At 35.8% G+C, this 16,759-nt stretch overlaps 1 protein-coding gene across 8 annotated transcripts in view; it reads left to right on the forward strand.

Moving 5' to 3' along the window:
• AKAP9 (A-kinase anchoring protein 9) overlaps positions 1 to 16,759 on the forward strand; it is a 153,310-nt gene that overhangs the window by 49,757 nt on the left and 86,794 nt on the right. For all 8 annotated transcript variants that reach the window (XM_038556769.1, XM_038556768.1, XM_038556774.1 and 5 more), the window contains 6 exons: positions 107 to 320; positions 2,552 to 2,631; positions 5,286 to 5,424; positions 6,292 to 6,377; positions 12,408 to 12,525; positions 12,988 to 13,186. In XM_038556769.1, the coding sequence (XP_038412697.1) occupies positions 107 to 320; positions 2,552 to 2,631; positions 5,286 to 5,424; positions 6,292 to 6,377; positions 12,408 to 12,525; positions 12,988 to 13,186 (836 nt within the window). The remainder of the gene's footprint in view (positions 1 to 106; positions 321 to 2,551; positions 2,632 to 5,285; positions 5,425 to 6,291; positions 6,378 to 12,407; positions 12,526 to 12,987; positions 13,187 to 16,759) is intronic.

The raw sequence follows: 16,759 nt of genomic DNA on the forward strand, positions 1-16,759 counted from the left end.
ATGTATTTCCCTCTTGTAGTCAGTATATGTAAGAAATAGAAGTTATATTATTTAAAATTTTAAATCATTTAAAAATGTTCTAATGTGTACATACATTCGCTTTAAGAATGATTTAAGGCTACAGATGGAAGCTCAGCGTATATGCCTCTCTCTGGTTTATTCAACACATGTGGATCAGGTTCGTGAATATATGGAAAATGAAAAAGATAAAGCTCTTTGTAGTCTTAAGGAGGAACTTATTTCTGCCCAAGAGGAAAAGATAAAAGAACTTCAGGAAATACACCAGCAAGAGCTACAAAATATAAAAGCACAAGAAACAGGTAAATGGTTTCTAAAAAAAACCTATAAGTACTATGAAACAAGTATCACTTAGAGCCTACCTACCATTCCAGGTTTTGTCCTTGTCTTAAAATCCATTGAAGAAGGTAACTATATCCCCAGTCCTGGATTCATTTTTTTCATATAATCCTTGCACATTTTTTTTAAGTGCTTGAGAAATCTAAAATCACTGAATCATTTCCCCCCAGTAGTTAAAATCAAGTGGGAAAGCAATATAAAATAAACTTTTAGAGAGTCACCTGCATGGTTCATGGTTGAGTATCTGCCTTTGGCTCAGGCTGTGATCCCAGGGTCCTGGGATTGAGTCCGGCATCAGACTCCCTGGAAGAAGCCTGCTTCTCCCTCTGCCTATGTCTCTGCCTCTCTCTCTCTGTGTCTCTCATGAATAAAATAAAATATTTTTAAAAATAAACTCTTAGCATAGGACAGTTTCTGTAATAGAGAAAAGTCTTATACTTTCTGGAAGGATGAGTGGGATGAGGCAGCAGGTAGGAGGAGGGGAGTTGGAATTTTAGGGAAGGCTTCTGAGTTAAAGAAGTGTGAGAGATTGCCTCCATTTTGGAGAACTGAGAGTTCAAGCTATGTGAGAAAGTAGTGGGGGATAAAGCAGGAAAGATTGACAGGAGCTTGATCAGAAAAGGCTTTATATACTCTGAAGTATGTGTAAGCTTTATGCTACTGGTGATAAGACCTGTATAGAATAAATAGATCCTTAAAAAGGATTTTAAGTAGTGGGAGTAACCGTAAAATTTTTACTTTAAGATAACACTATGGGACGAGGTGGGGGAGGTGATTAGTGATGGGAAGACGAGTTAAGCAACTTTGGCAGTAATTCTGCTAACAATAATATTTATAACAGTAAAGTTTAAGAATTAAAGAGGTAGGCTATAGTCTGCAGCTAATATGAGGAGGATGGAGAGAAAAACTGAGAGTGATCCAAGTTTCTAGTTTGGGTAACTGGATTGAAGGTGACTAGTCACAAAAGAGGATGTGGAGCAAATCTGTGGGGAAAATAAATTCAGGTTGGAATATATGGAGTTAAAATTACCTATTGACTTCAAAAAAGACTTGTCTAGTAGGCAGTTAAAAATAGAAGTCTAAAACACAAGAGGGAGGTTTGGGCTCAAGATTAAGATTTGGAATCAAAAGATCATTTGAGTCCAGAGAAAAGAATGAAGTGTCCAAAGAGACTGCATAATGGGCCAAAGAACTAAGATGGCACTTTGGGAAGCAGGAACATGTAAAGACTTGAAATAGAAGGCTAGTTACAGTTAACTTTCATCTTTAATATTATTTAACCACTCAATTAGCTAGACTTCCTCTGTTCAAGGCATCTCTAGGCTTTCACCCTTGATGGATCTGCTTTTGAGAATGAGGTAGTTCATAAGTTTGTTCAGTTGCTCTGTTGAACAAGGTAGAATTTAAAGAGTGACTTAAATAAGAATATCATACTTTTCACTTCAGGAGTTCTTTGGGTTTGAATATAATAAGATTACATTAAGTGCGTGTTTTTTTTTTTTTTAATTGATATCCTCTTCAGATAGAATCTGTCCTGTGATTTTCAATTACAAGTTAATTGATGAGTCCACTAATGGTTGATGAAGTTAGTGAGTAATGACCAGAATTTTTTTAAAAAGATTTTATTTCTTTATTCATGAGAGAGAGAGAGAGGCAAAGACACAGGCAGAGGGAGAAGCAGACTCCCCATGGGGAGCTCAATGCAGGACTTGATCCTGGGACCCCTGAGCCAAAGGCAGATGCTCAACCATTAAGCCACCCAGGGGTCCTGACCAGCATTTTTCTTTTTTAAATGAGAGAGTACAGTAGAACAAATACTCTATACCAATAGAGTGTATAACATGTAGAAAGAGGAAATAATGATTTGTGAAATTCTTGTTCCAGTTTTCAATGGATATATAAATAGGTTATGATATATGATGTATTTTGTGTGTTGGGTACTGGGGAAAAAATTTGTAGGTCATTGCTTTATACCAATTTGTAGGATATAAACAGAATTTTACAAACTATCTGAAAGTTAACATTGAGCAGTAGAAAATAACTTTTTTTTTTTTTTTTTTTTTTTTTTAGAAAATAACTTTAAAAGAAATAAAGAACTTAAAACTAATCTTACTGTAAAGGAAGCTTCCAGTTGACATAGGTTTAATACTGAAGTTCAGGAATTAAATGTTTAATACAGTATCTGTTCTGTTAGGTGGTAAAGCGAAGCCTTTACAAATGCTCATTGGAAAACTACGCAAGGCAGTGTCTGAAGAATGTTCTTATTTTACACAGGTAAGATATTAATTAAAAAGTCTTTCAAACAAGAAATGCTATACTTCAAAACTGCACTTAGAAAATATTCCTGAATTTTTAAGTTTAAAATGAGCACTTAAATGTTTCCTGATAATCTTTTGAAACAAAAGAAATTGAGGTAAATTATCTTAGCAGTAGAACAGACAAAAGCTATACCTACAACAAAAAAAGAGTAGACCAATAGAACCCCAGACAGGTCTGTTTCCTGCCCCTGCCTGCTAGGTGGTTGAGTGTATCTGATGACTTATCTGGGGAGGTTGCACAAGACCAGTTATACCAGGTATAATTGTGAAGACAGAGTGAAATAGAAGCTCTTAGACACTGCAAGTGGGGAAAGTACTACTTTGAGAAGCAGATTGGCAAGGTCCCTTTTTAAAGATGTATACATCCCGTAGTCCAAGCATTTGTGCACAACTAGATCTGTTCATGCTAGTATCTTTAAGTTGACAATGGGAAACAACTCAGATTACTATCAATAATGGTAATAAATAAATTGTATTACCTCCATTCAGTGGATCTTTATTTAGCAGTGTTTGATATCTGTACTAATATCAATAAATCTCAGAAGAAAAACATATAAAGCCTGTATTACCTCTGGGCGGAGGGAAAGGTGAATAAAATGGGTAAGCAGTACTTAAAATAGAGAGCTTCAAGTCTCTCTGTGATGTTCAATTTCTTTAAAAAAATATGGAGATAATGTTATAAAATATTACTGTTTAAGGTAGATAACTATTTTTTCTGCATATTTCAAATAGCTCAAAATTTAAAATAAATGTCCTTGATCTCTGTACTAGGCTTTTGTATTTATAAATTGAAGGGGCAGGAAGGTGGCATTCGTTGGGACAGGTAGAGCTACCTTACTGATTTTTTTTTTAAGATTTGATTTATTTGAGAGTGAGAGAGCTAGTGGGATGGGGGGAGAATCTTGAGCAGACTCTGCACTGAGTACAGACCCCAATATGGGACCTGATCTTAAGACCCTGAGATTATGACCTGAGCCAGAACCAAGAGTTGGATGTTTAACCAACTAAGTCATCCAGGCACTCCTGATTCTGATTTTCTATAATATCGTTGAAAAAATATATTGGAAAAAAACTCAAAAAGTGAGGAATAACCATACCTAAGGCCTGTCTTCATTCAGGTACTCAGCGGTCTCCATCTGACTACCTCTGCCAGAAGGTGCAGGCATTGTCCTTTCATATCTATTACTGATAGTAAATAATGGAAAGACGGCCCAAATCATAGTAGTTCAATTACAAACTGACATTGTATGTTCTTTCCTTTTGTTATTGTCTTTACCTGATCCCTAATCTCAATATGAAATATTAACCAGCTTGTTCTAATACAGGGGTCCTTCAGGGTTCTTCACGAAACTTGGTTTTGTCAATAATTGTTGATGTGGCCATGGATTGGCTAATTCATCTTTTTGAGTCCATTTCTTCATCTGTAGATGAGATTTCTACCAGCTTTAATGTGATAAAATTCCATCTTATCAGAACTGTGCTGAAAATTTAATAAACTCTATTAATTTACAGTATAGTTTAACTTTTAAGCAAATCTAAGAAATAGCATTAATAAATGATTTGGTTTTTAAGCCTAGAAATTGTTTCCAGTTGTGTGCAGGGCAAAGGTAAAACTTCTTTTGTGGGCTTCTGAAATGATTATGGATCATGCATTGTTTTTAAATGATGGTGGAATTGTTTGTTCAGGAGAAAAGCCAGGATAATGTGTCAAATATTTTTAGTTTGTATGTATAAAGCACAGAGTATGATCCTTGTGTTACAGAAAAATGTATGAATGTAATCTATGTCATATATATATATATTTAAAAGATTTATTTGAGAGAGCAAGTGAGTGCATGAAGCCAGGGAAGGGGCAGAGGGAGAGGGAGAGAATCTTAGGAGACTTGCTACTGAGTGTGGAGCCCAACTTGGGGCTCCATATTCACTACCCTGGTATCATGACCTGAGCCAAAATCAAGATTGGATATTTAACCAACTGAGCCACCCAGGCGCTTCCATATAAATTTCTACAGAATTTATAGACAACTTTCTAATCACCCTTGTTTTTTGTTTTTTTTTTTTTTTAAAATAAGCTAAATAAATAAATAAATAAATAAGCAAGCAAGCAAGCAAGCTCGCTCTATGCCCAGCATGGGGCTTGAGCTCATGACCCTGAGATCAAGAGTCATATGCTCTACCAGCTGAGCCAGCCAGGCGCCCCTAGTCATCATTTTTAACTTCTATTCTTGTCTTCTGGTGTTTTTTTGTAGTTAACGTTACAGAGATAACGTCAAGCTATAAAACGGCAGATTAAAGTACAAGCTATATTCATTATTAGAAGCAGAAAAAATAGTTTTGTGCAATTAAGATTGTCAATATTTTCCAATGTAAGAAGACTTTCATTCCTATATAAAGATTTAGACTTGACTATTCCTTTTGCAGACTGATAGGGTGTATGAAAGAGTGTTTTTACTGAATTTTCTGTGCCATTTTGTTTTTTGTTTTTTTGTTTGTTTGTTTTTTTCTGTGCCATTTTGACTGTCTTTTGCAGCTAGGAAAATGTTTAATGATTTTTCAAAGGCAGACATCAAAATTTTAATTCTGTAAAATACCTAATTTTGTTGTTAATAGACTTTTTGCAATGTCCTTGGTGAACATTATACTCCTGCTTTAAAATGTGAAGTAAATGTAGAAGAGAGAGAGAGTTCTGGTGTTCACACTTCTGAAAATCAAGAACTAGAATTGCAAGATTATAAATATGAAGTTCAAGGTAATAAAATCTGACCACATTATCTTCCTAAATTAGTTAATGGTAAACTTTTACTTTTAATCATGATTCAGTTACTTAATATCTTTTTGGATTTGTGAAATCTTATATTTAATACAGATTTTTATTTTTATAATGCAGTAATTGCAATATAAAGAACCAAAGATATCCACAGGTTTCCTTTTTTATCCTTTATTCCTCTACTCCCATATATTTCCTTGTTCATAATTTTTTCCTTTATTTTACACCATAGATCCAAACCTTTGAAAGTTATAGTATTTATTGAATACATATATGTCAATGATTTTTTTTTTTTAAAGATTCTATTTATTTATTCATGAGAGACACAGAGAGAGGCAGAGACACAGGCAGAGGAAGAAGCAGACTCCATGCAGGGAGCCCGACATGGGACTCGATCCTGGGTCTCCAGGATCAGGCCCTGAGCTGAAGGCGGCTCTAAATTGCTGAGACATCCAGGCTGCTCTGATTTTTTTTTTTTTTTAAGTAGAAGAAGACCTAAAATTATCTTTCTTAATAAGGATCCTATGTTAGTTTATTTTTACAAATTATGATCTCAATTTTTTGGTAATTTTTTTCAGAGGTAAAATATTTTTTACCCCTGTCCATTTATATGAATATTGAACAAAATGTATACAAATTAATGAATACCAAAAGAAATTAACATATAATAATGTGAAATTGTCGAGTTATCTTTATAGAAGGTCTTTTACATCAATAAGATTGCAATTTTTGGTAACTATATGAAGTTTACTTGTAGCAGGCAATTTTCTAAAGTTATGAATAGATAAATGATACTTATTGAAAAAAACAAACTTTAACTATAAAATGAAATTATAATTATTTATCTAGATTTTCAAGAAAATATGCAAACTCTTCTCAACAAAGTAACAGAAGAATACAACAAACTCTTGGTACTTCAAACACGATTAAGTAAGGTCTGTGAAATGGAAAATGTGTTGTCATTTACTGTATTATGTGTTGTTTTGTAAGCTCCTTCATCAACCAAGAACTTCTAAAATAAGTGAAATAAGTGAACATGATCAAGATGAGAGAAAAGTGATATATTTATAGTATCAGCTAAAGGAATTTCTGCCAGTTGAATACTTATTTCCCCCTTTAGAGATTTTTGGAAATTCTAATAAACTAAAATAAATATAAAATGTCAGATTGTAAACTTGGTGAAACAGTTGTATTTAATTTTTTATATATAGCAGTTTTAAAGTCATGGGTGTGTCTGTTTTAGAGAAAAACGGAAGTAGTGTAGTTTAGAACATAGCTAATTAGCTTAACACACAGTGTTACATATGTCCAGTTTCTTTCAAGTGGTTATTTTAGAAATGTGTGCATATAAAGCTCAGTAAGAGTATAGATGGCACAGTATAATTACATCAGGAAAATAAACAGCATATATTGGCAAAGATAAGCATTGTAATCTTCATGTTGTAGAGAAGAAATCTGGAAGAATCTCTATGTCTATTTGTGATATTTTTGATGTCATTATATTGAGTGGATTTGAGATTTAACTGACAGGGAGCGAAAGTTCTATTGGTGATAAGGAATGATCTGGCTAAAATTCTCATTTGTCTTTTTCTCCCCCCCCCCCCCCATTTCTCCTTCTCCCTTCTCTCATTCCTTTTCTCTTTTTTCTTCCCTGTGTAATCAAGCAAACTTTATCCTACCTTTTCTAAAACTTGTAAACTATCCTAGTATCCTGCAGATAACTTTGTAGGAGGGCAGGTGGATACAGAAAAATCCTTCATTAACTCTACATTTCCCTACAATAATTACTTTTCTATTTCCCTTTATAGCCAAAGTGTTGAACCCTATTGAGAATTCATACCATTTCCTTACCAGTTCCATACCATTTCCTTGGATTTTTTGTTTTTTTTTGCTGCCCTCACCCTGCATCCAGGGACCCTTCTTCTGTACTCATACATGGGCTTCTGAGGGCTGCTAAGAAAATTAGATGCAGATGTGGTGTGGTGACACTGCATAATCATGGTCTGATATCAGCTGGACCCTCTGAATTGCTTGACAGTTCTTTTATGTGGTCATTTATCCTCTCATAGTCCTTTCAGTAGATATTTCCCAACTTGACTACTTTCCTCAAGTCATACTCCCCTTTTTTCTTTGCAGTTCACCTTATATGATATTTCTCTGTATCAGAGCTATCAATTATAAATTATCTCAGCCTACTGCCTCCAGACCATGTTATTTCTCTCTCTCTTTTTTTTTAAGATTTTATTTATTTGTTTGAGAGAGCGAGAGCTTGCTCACACAGGGGGAGGAGGGAGAAGCAAGGCTCCCTGCTGAGCAGGGAGCCAGATATGGGACTCAATCCCAGGACCCCTGGGACCATGACCTGAACTGAAGGTAGACGCTTAACCGACTGAGCCACCCAGGTGCCCCCTATATGGATTTCTTTAAATCTGTGAATACCCTAATTTATTTTCCTTCTGTCTGAGATGTTATTCCTTTTCATAACCAAGATTATTTTATTTCCTGCTTTTGTTAGTATCCCCTTCTACCTCCTCTAAGATTGATAATTTGTCCCTTTCCTCTCTTCTGTGATTTCAGTTCCTTTGTCTATTTTCCTGTGTTTCTGTCCTTTCTCCTGTACATTCCTCATGTCTCTCTTATTTAGAACATGACTGGTCCTCAATCCCTCATCTTCCTTTGCGGTTCTCTTTCTTCCTCATTGTCCTCTTCTTTAAAAGAAAGAATAGATTATAGCCAGGAATCTCTCATCTCTTCTCTTCTACCTGTTGTAAGCAAGCTTTCAACTTCTACTTCACCAGTCTTTTTTTTTTTTTTGGCAAAAGTCAGTGGTGAATTCTCCTCCCCTCCCCCCGCCCCAAGTTTTTACTTAAATTCAAGTTAGTTAACAGCAGTGAATTCTTAATTGTCAGATTTCCTTTCTGTTTTCTTCTTTGTTTTCCTTCTTTAGAAAATGTTGCTTTCCCTATGGTAGTACACAGTTGAAACTATTAAATAGTGTAGGAAGGCTTATACTAAGTAATCCACAGTGACAGATTTGTGACTGAGTGATTTGTCATTGTGCCTCCTTCCTTGTAGGGCAGTGAGTAGGCAACAACTGGCTTTGATGAGACACACACCTCCCTTTCCCAGTGTCAGAATGTGGGAGGCTTACTCCGGAACACAAACAGCCACACCAACTTCTTTAATTCTCTCCAGAAAAAACAACAACAACAACAACAAAAAACCAAACAAACAAACAAAAAAACCCTGAATTTCACATTTTAACCCAGTAAGGTAGCTACAACCACAGAGGCATCACAGAGGTTGATTGGGATCACATGGCACTACATCACTGCCTAACCTGTTAGCTTCATCTTCTAATCCTCCTCCTCATTTTACCCCTGCTGAAATACTTAGAGTTTCCCAAACGCACCTGATCTTTCATACCCCTGAACTCTATTGCACGTTATTTTTTCTGCCTGACACTGCATATGTACCTCTAGTCTGCTTGGTGTGTTCCTACTTGTTCCTCCAGTTTGTTAAAGTGTTATTTCCTTTGTGTCCTCTTTATCTTTCTAGATTTCAGAATTACTTCCTCCATTTTCTTAGCATCTGTACAAACCTTTGTTTAATGTGCTTATCTTTTAACATCATTTTAAATATTCCATGATCCCTGTTTTTTTCTCCCTGTTCCCACAGCTCCTTGTACAAACTTGCATCTGTTACTTTTCTTGTTATTTTAATTATTTGTTAGCTCTTTTCCTAGATTTTAAACCCTTCAGAATGAGGGAGGCTTCTCTTTATTTTTTTTTAAATAATAAATTTATTTTTTATTGGTGTTCAATTTGCCAACATACAGAATAACACCCAGTGCTCATCCCATCAAGTGCCCCCCTCAGGGCCCGTCACCCATTAACCCCCATCCCCCGCCCTCCTCCCCTTCCACCACCTCTAGTTCCTTTCCCAGAGTTAGGAGTCTTTATGTTCTGTCTCCCTTTCTGATATTTCCTACCCATTTCTTCTCCCTTCCTCTATTATTTATATTCCCCAAATGAATGAGAACATATGTTTGTCCTTCTCCGATTGACTTATTTCACTCAGCATAATACCCTCCAGTTCCATCCACATTGAAGCAAATGGTGGGTATTTGTCGTTTCTAATGGCTGAGTAATATTCCATTGTATACATAAACCACATTTTTTTATCCATTCATCTTTCGATGGACACCGAGGCTCCTTCCACAGTTTGGCTATTGTGGACATTGCTCCTATAAACATCGGGGTACAAGTGTTCCGGCGTTTCATTGCATCTGCAACTTTGGGGTAAATCCCCAGCAGTGCAATTGCTGGGTTGTAGAGCAGGTCTATTTTTAACTGTTTGAGGAACCTCCACACAGTTTTCCAGAGTGGCTGCACCAGTTCACATTCCCACCAACAGTGCAGGAGGATTCTCCTTTCTCCACATCCTCTCCAACATTTGTGGTTTCCCGTCTTGTTAATTTTCCCCATTCTCACTGGTGTGAGGTGGTATCTCATTGTGGTTTTGATTTGTATTTCCCTGATGGCAAATGATGCAGAGCATTTTCTCATGTGCGTGTTGGCCATGTCTATGTCTTCCTCTGTGAGATTTCTGTTCATGTCTTTTGCCCATTTCATGATTAGATTCTTTGTTTCTTTGGTATTGAGTTTAATAAGTTCTTTTTTTTATTTTTATTTATTTTTATTTTTTTAATTTTTTTATTTATTTATGATAGTCACACACAGAGAGCGAGAGAGAGGCAGAGACACAGGCAGAGAGAGAAGCAGGCTCCATGCACCGGGAGCCCGACGTGGGATTCGATCCCGCGTCTCCAGGATCGTGCCCTGGGCCAAAGGCAGGCGCTAAACCGCTGCGCCACCCAGGGATCCCAATAAGTTCTTTATAGATCTTGGAAACTAGTCCTTTATCTGATACGTAATTTGCAAATATCTTCTCCCATTCTGTAGGCTGTCTTTTAGTTTTGTTGACTGTATCCTTTGCTGTGCAAAAGCTTCTTATCTTGATGAAGTCCCAATAGTTCATTTTTGCTTTTGTTTCTTTTGCCTTCGTGGATGTATCTTGCAAGAAGTTACTGTGGCCGAGTTCAAAAAGAAGTACTGTTACTGTGTTCTCCTCTAGGATTTTTATAGAATCTTGTCTCACATTTAGATCTTTCATCCATTTTGAGTTTATCTTTGTGTATGGTGCAAGGGAGTGGTCTAGTTTCATTCTTCTGCATGTGGATGTCCAATTTTACCAGCACCATTTATTGGAGAGGCTGTCTTTCTTCCAGTGGATAGTCTTTCCTGCTTTGTCGAATATTAGTTGACCATAAAGTTGAGGGTCCACTTCTGGATTCTCTATTCTGTTCCATTGATCTATGTGTCTCTTTTTGTGCCAGTCCCACACTGTCTTGATGACCACAGCTTTGTAGTACAACCTGAAATCTGGCATTGTGATGCCCCCAGCTATGGTTTTCTTTTTTAAAATTCCCCTGGCTATTCGGGGTCTTTTCTGATTCCATACAAATCTTAAAATAATTTGTATTTCCTTTTCTTAGCATGGTGCTTTGTTGAGTGCATGGTAAAGGCTTAATAAATATTTTGTGAATGAATTAAGTGAAGGGATAGAAAGGTTAGGCTGGAAAGTGAAGAATTTACTTGATGGGCTTTATTTGCTTTGGGAAGTAAAAGGCAAGGTTCTCTGTTGAAATGTACTTAGGGGTTAGGCATGGGGTAGAGGACTTCATAAGAGGAGTAACCAAATGAAACAGCCTTCATCAGAAATAGCTTTTATTCTGTTGCTCACTTGCTTTCAGTGGTATATTTTGTTCATCTAGTATAGCAAATCCAGACTCTCCCCTTGCTTTTAAAGTACTTTGTACTCTAGATCTTTCTTATTTATGTAGCATTCTTCTCCCATCTGTATCCAAATTAAACCCCTCTCAAGAAGATCATTGTCTTCAGTAGTTATAGGATAGGCCATCCTTTCACAGCTGCTTACTATTTCTTCCTTATAGCCTTTTAGAGCTAGTCTTTGCCCAGAACTATTGAGCCCCAAATCAAGTTTGACTTACTCCATAATCACACACGTTATCAGTCTTTCTGTTATTGCCCTTACAGTTTAGTGCTTCTCTAATTGTTTTCTTTTTTTTAAGAGAGAGATGTGGGGGGCAGAGGGAGAGAGAAAATCCCAGACAGGCTTCACACCCAGCACATAGCTTGATGTGGGTCTTGATCTCAAGAACCTGAGATCGTGACCTGAGCTGAAATTAAGAGTCAAACTGAGCCACCCAGGTGCCCCTCAATTGTTTAATTTTATTTCCCCCACTAGTTGATAAAAATGATACACCATTTTTTTTTTTACTGATTTTATCTTAGTTTCCCTTGTCACAGTGATAGTCATGTAGTAGATGATTATTAAGCATTTGATGAGTAACTAAGTTACTACACATATGCATCTGACAAATTGCTGCCTTAATTTTGATAGTAAGGAAACAATGAGATTTATCTGTTTTCATTATTTTCCTTCTGTGTAAAGAACAGCATACCAATTGTCAGTTTTCGGGAAGGTACATAGGTTATATCCAGAGATTCATAAAGTTATATTATCAAGTATTGATAAACATACAATTTACTGTATATGAGTTGAAATTCCAAAGACCAAGACCTATTGTATGAGCTTTATACCAAAATTCTGTGCAGCTTCTGTTCTTACATTAAAACGAACTTCTTTCTGGGTATGACCAAACAATACACTTACTAATATATAATTGCAGTGCTGTGAAGGGAATGTGAATCACTGTCAGAAATGGGCAAATAAGTTGGAAGGGAAAATATTTCTATCAGAATGTTACAATTCTAAGTGTTTTTGAATAAAAAAGTCTTCATTTATAAACCTGCTTTAATACAGCTTTCAAAATGCTGAATCATATATATATGTCACTCCTTTTCTGTTATTTTCAATAGATTCAGGGACGGCAGACAGAGGATGTGAAACTTAAGTTTGCAGAAGGAAACCTACCAAAAGAGGAAACAGAGTTTTTATCAGCCTCTCAGATGACCAGTTTGCAAGACATTGACATTGGTAAATTTTGATTGTATTACCACAGTATAGTGTTTTTATACCAAATGTTTAATCATTTGATTTTTTTACTTTAAAATTTGAGACAACCTAGTGATCTTGGGCATTTCATTATAATCTCTCTAGTATCGGTTTTTTCATTCTCAAAGTGGAAGGTGTGGACTATTCCTGTCTTTGATCCCCTCTCACTTGTTTGGCGATTCTTAATTGTTTTCAATTTAGAGACATAGTACCGGTAGATTTAGAGGTACTACAGACATGAAGATAGAAGAAATGATCTTGAATTACACTCAAAATTTTTTTTCATCCCTCAAAATGAGTCTAAATTGAAACTTATTACTACTAAAAAGAGATTATTTTTTCAAAGAAGAAAGAATAATGTCTCCACACACAAAAAAGCGATTGTGGTATTTCAAGAAGAAATTTGTATTGAAATGTGTATTTTCTTCTCTTCATATAACATAGATGTCAGTCATAAAAGCAAGTTATCTACTCTGCAAGATTCTGAAAAAATTAAACAACTTGAAGGACAAGTTCAAGAATTAGAAAACCTCATATCCTCTTTGCAGCAACAATTGAAAGAAACTGAAGTAAACTATGGAGCAGAGATCCATTGTTTGCAGGAAAGGCTTCAAGCTGTCAGTGAGTCCACAGTTCAGCCAAGGTATCCATCCATTTACAATTTCAACAGTATTTATAGCTCAGTAACAATCATAGCATGATTGATTTTCATTAGAAAATGTAACTTAAGCAAAGTTGCTTGAAAGAGATGGGATGTCGCATTATCAAGAAATAAGAACAGGAGATAATTCTTTGAAATGTATGAAGTAAATGTTTTTATAAACCAAAGACATGCTATTATAGAGATTTTACTTACATTTTTCTTTTATAAAGATGCTGATTAATCTGCTGGATTAAATGAGAGAGTTTGCATATATTTGTTGTTTATAGTATGCCTGGTCTTTGCTACTTTGATGTGGGCTTTTACGGCTGGACTTTCTCACTTGTTTAATAGATTCACCGTGTCTAAAATAGAACTCTAGACTTTCCCCTAGAAATTTGCTCCTTCTGCAGCCATCTCTATCTGGGTGACTCTTCTTTCTTTCATACTTCACTTCCAAACTATCAAGAAATTCTGTTATCTCTGCCTCCAAAATACATCTAAACTGGACTACTTTTCACTAGTCCCTTGCCATCATCATCGCTCACCTAGTTTACTGCAACACTGATCTCCCTATTTCTACCCTAACTCTTCCACTAAAGTCTATTCTCAACATATTTCCACAACTTTGCTTTTAAAATATTAAAATTTGCTTTTAAAATTTAAGACCGATCATGTTAGTCCAGTGCTCTTCTATCCTTGTGATGCCTTACTAGGTCCTACATGATGGTTCCATTACCACTTTGACTTTATTTCTGACTGACCTGTCACTATTCTCACACCACGCATTCTTCTTGAGATCCTCAAACCATCAGTATGCTCCTGCTTCAGGGTCTTCTCGTTATTGTTTCTTCTACCTATAATGCTCTTTCTCCAGATATTTGTATGCCCAACACACTCACCTCCTTTGGGTCTTTATGCAAATATCATGTTGTCCTGAGGCCTATCCTGATGACCCTTTTAAAATAAAAGTGTCTTTAGAACTCTGTACACGGGATCCCTGGGTGGCGCAGCGGTTTGGCGCCTGCCTTTGGCCCAGGGCGCGATCCTGGAGACCCGGGATCGAATCCCACGTCGGGCTCCCGGTGCATGGAGCCTGCTTCTCCCTCTGCCTGTGTCTCTGCCTCTCTCTCTCTCTCTGTGACTATCATAAAAAAATAAATTAATTAATTAATTAATTAAAAAAAAAAGAACTCTGTACACTAATTTCCTTTTTTTCTGTATTAATATTATCTGATTTATATCTATTAAGCTGTATATATACAAATTAAAAAACAAGTCTATATATACATACAGACTATATATATTATATATTGTATATATATGTACAAAATAAAAACCAAGTCTATATATATATATGGGATATTCCGTGTGTATGTATGTGTGTGTGTATATATATATATATATATACACACATACATACATATACCCTGTTTGTTTTATTGTCTGCCTTTTATAAAAAATTTCAGGCTTTGTAAGGTTGGAGAGTTTTTGTCCAGTTGAATCGTTGATGTATCCCAAACCTTGTAATAATTCCCTCAATGTAGTAGGTGTTCAATAAATATTTATTAAATGAATGAGAGAACACCTCATGATTTAGTTGGGAAATATGCTTTAATATTTAAACTACCTCTATAAAATGCTCAGAGATTTAATTTAACTTTGGCTGGCTCTGCTATTCTACGACTGATATCTTCATAGGCACTTATTAATGGAACCTCAAGACAAATTTTTTTAATTTATTGCAAAACTCTAAATGTCCACACTTCTTTGGAAACAGTCTGTTTCCCCTTGTTTTATTCAGGGTTTGTATGTAGGCTTTGGAATTATTCACTCAGCCTTGGCACAGCCTTACAAAGCTTTCATTTTATTTGAAATCAGTGACTCTTAAACTTGGCCATGCATCAGAAACACCAGAGATTTTTGAATACTTAAAATTAGATTACTGGATTATACATTTGGAGAGTCAGACTCAGTAGCTTTGAGATGAGCCCTGGACATTTGTACTTGTAACCAGATAATTCTGACGCAGACATTTTATGGATTAACATTTGGAAACTACTACTTTGGGTTTTCTGATTTGAAAGAAAATAGATAGCAAGAAGTCTCTAATAATCAGCTATAGTATTTCAAGTAGCCTTCCTTTACTTAGTTATGCTTTCTCTCTAAAGAATGAAGAAAAGGGAGGGAGTTTCCTAGAAATGGAGACTTACTTTGCTGTTACTGGATTTGAGCTTTTGTCAGCTCACCACCCTCTCTGAGTTTCTGTAATACTCAGTGGAAGTGTGTTGACACTTTCAATGAAGTACCTTTCAATGAAGAGCATTAGTTTTCTCCCACCCTACAAAAAGAAATGTGCTGACTACCATGTTCACTCCTACTAATAGCAATGGTGATGAGTCAGAGTTATTTCTTGTGATATATATAAAATGGCTTCCCTCAAGGGACTTCAGTTTAATCATTGAAATAGTACTTACTCACAAAATAATAATTTTTAGGTAGTAGTGGTTAAGGATTGTAACATGGCAGTACAACCAAAGGGCTGGAATTTAAACGTCTATGTGGCACATTTCACTGCACATTTTTGTAATAATTTCCTACTGGAGTGATTCCAGGGGAAATGGAAATGAAGGGGTGAATATCAGATACTGAGATAAAAGGAATGTTGAGAGCAAAGTGAAGGGGAAAAACAAAGATGACCCTGTTTTCAAGCTAAAGAATATGGAGAATGATGGTATGTTAATATAAATAGAGAAGCAAGGCCAGTGGAGAGTAGGACCTTAATTATAAGAGGGGAACAGTGAGTTTGGTTTTAGCCAGACTATTTTTTGAATTTGGGATAAACCCTTTCAAATGCTATAAAACTATAGAGTGGAGTCATTGGGGACTATACCATTTTTTATTAGAGTTTGGGTGTTAATAGCTGGATAAATAATCAGGAGGGTTTTCTAAGCTATGAAAAAAAGAATCAAAACATGGAACCAAGGATCAGATAAGTATATGCAAGAAGCAATGAGGAAACAGACAAAAGTGTGAGACAGAAGAACCAGGAAAGGGCAGAAAAGAAACAAAAGGGAGATATGTTTCTACAATTATTCAATGTGAACATAGAACATCAATAGGCAGTAAACAGCAGAAGAAACTTACATGGCCAATAGAAGTTGAAGGATATGTAATCTCAAAAATAAAAACATACATGTTCTTTTTTTTTAAGATTTTATTTATTTTTATTCCTGAGAGACACAGAGGGAGGCATAGACACAGGCAGAGGGGAAAGCAGGCTCCTCACAGGGAGCCCGATGTGAAACCCGATCCCAGAACCCCAGGACCACGACCCGAACCAAAGACAGACACTCAACCGCTGAGCCATCCAGGTGTCCCAAAACAGACATGTTCTAACAAAGTTTTAAAACTCTTAAAACTGTGTTGCTGAAATTTTGAATAAATACTTAAATGATACTATTATGGGAGTAAAATTAATGTAACTTTTTGGAATATGGTATTATGTTAAATTTTTAAATATTAAACCCAACAGAAGATTTATCATACAGAAAGTCCACAGATGTGTGCAAGGTA

Source organism: Canis lupus, chromosome 14, assembly GCF_011100685.1.
Source record: "Canis lupus familiaris isolate Mischka breed German Shepherd chromosome 14, alternate assembly UU_Cfam_GSD_1.0, whole genome shotgun sequence".
Classification (NCBI taxonomy): Eukaryota; Metazoa; Chordata; class Mammalia; order Carnivora; family Canidae; genus Canis; species Canis lupus.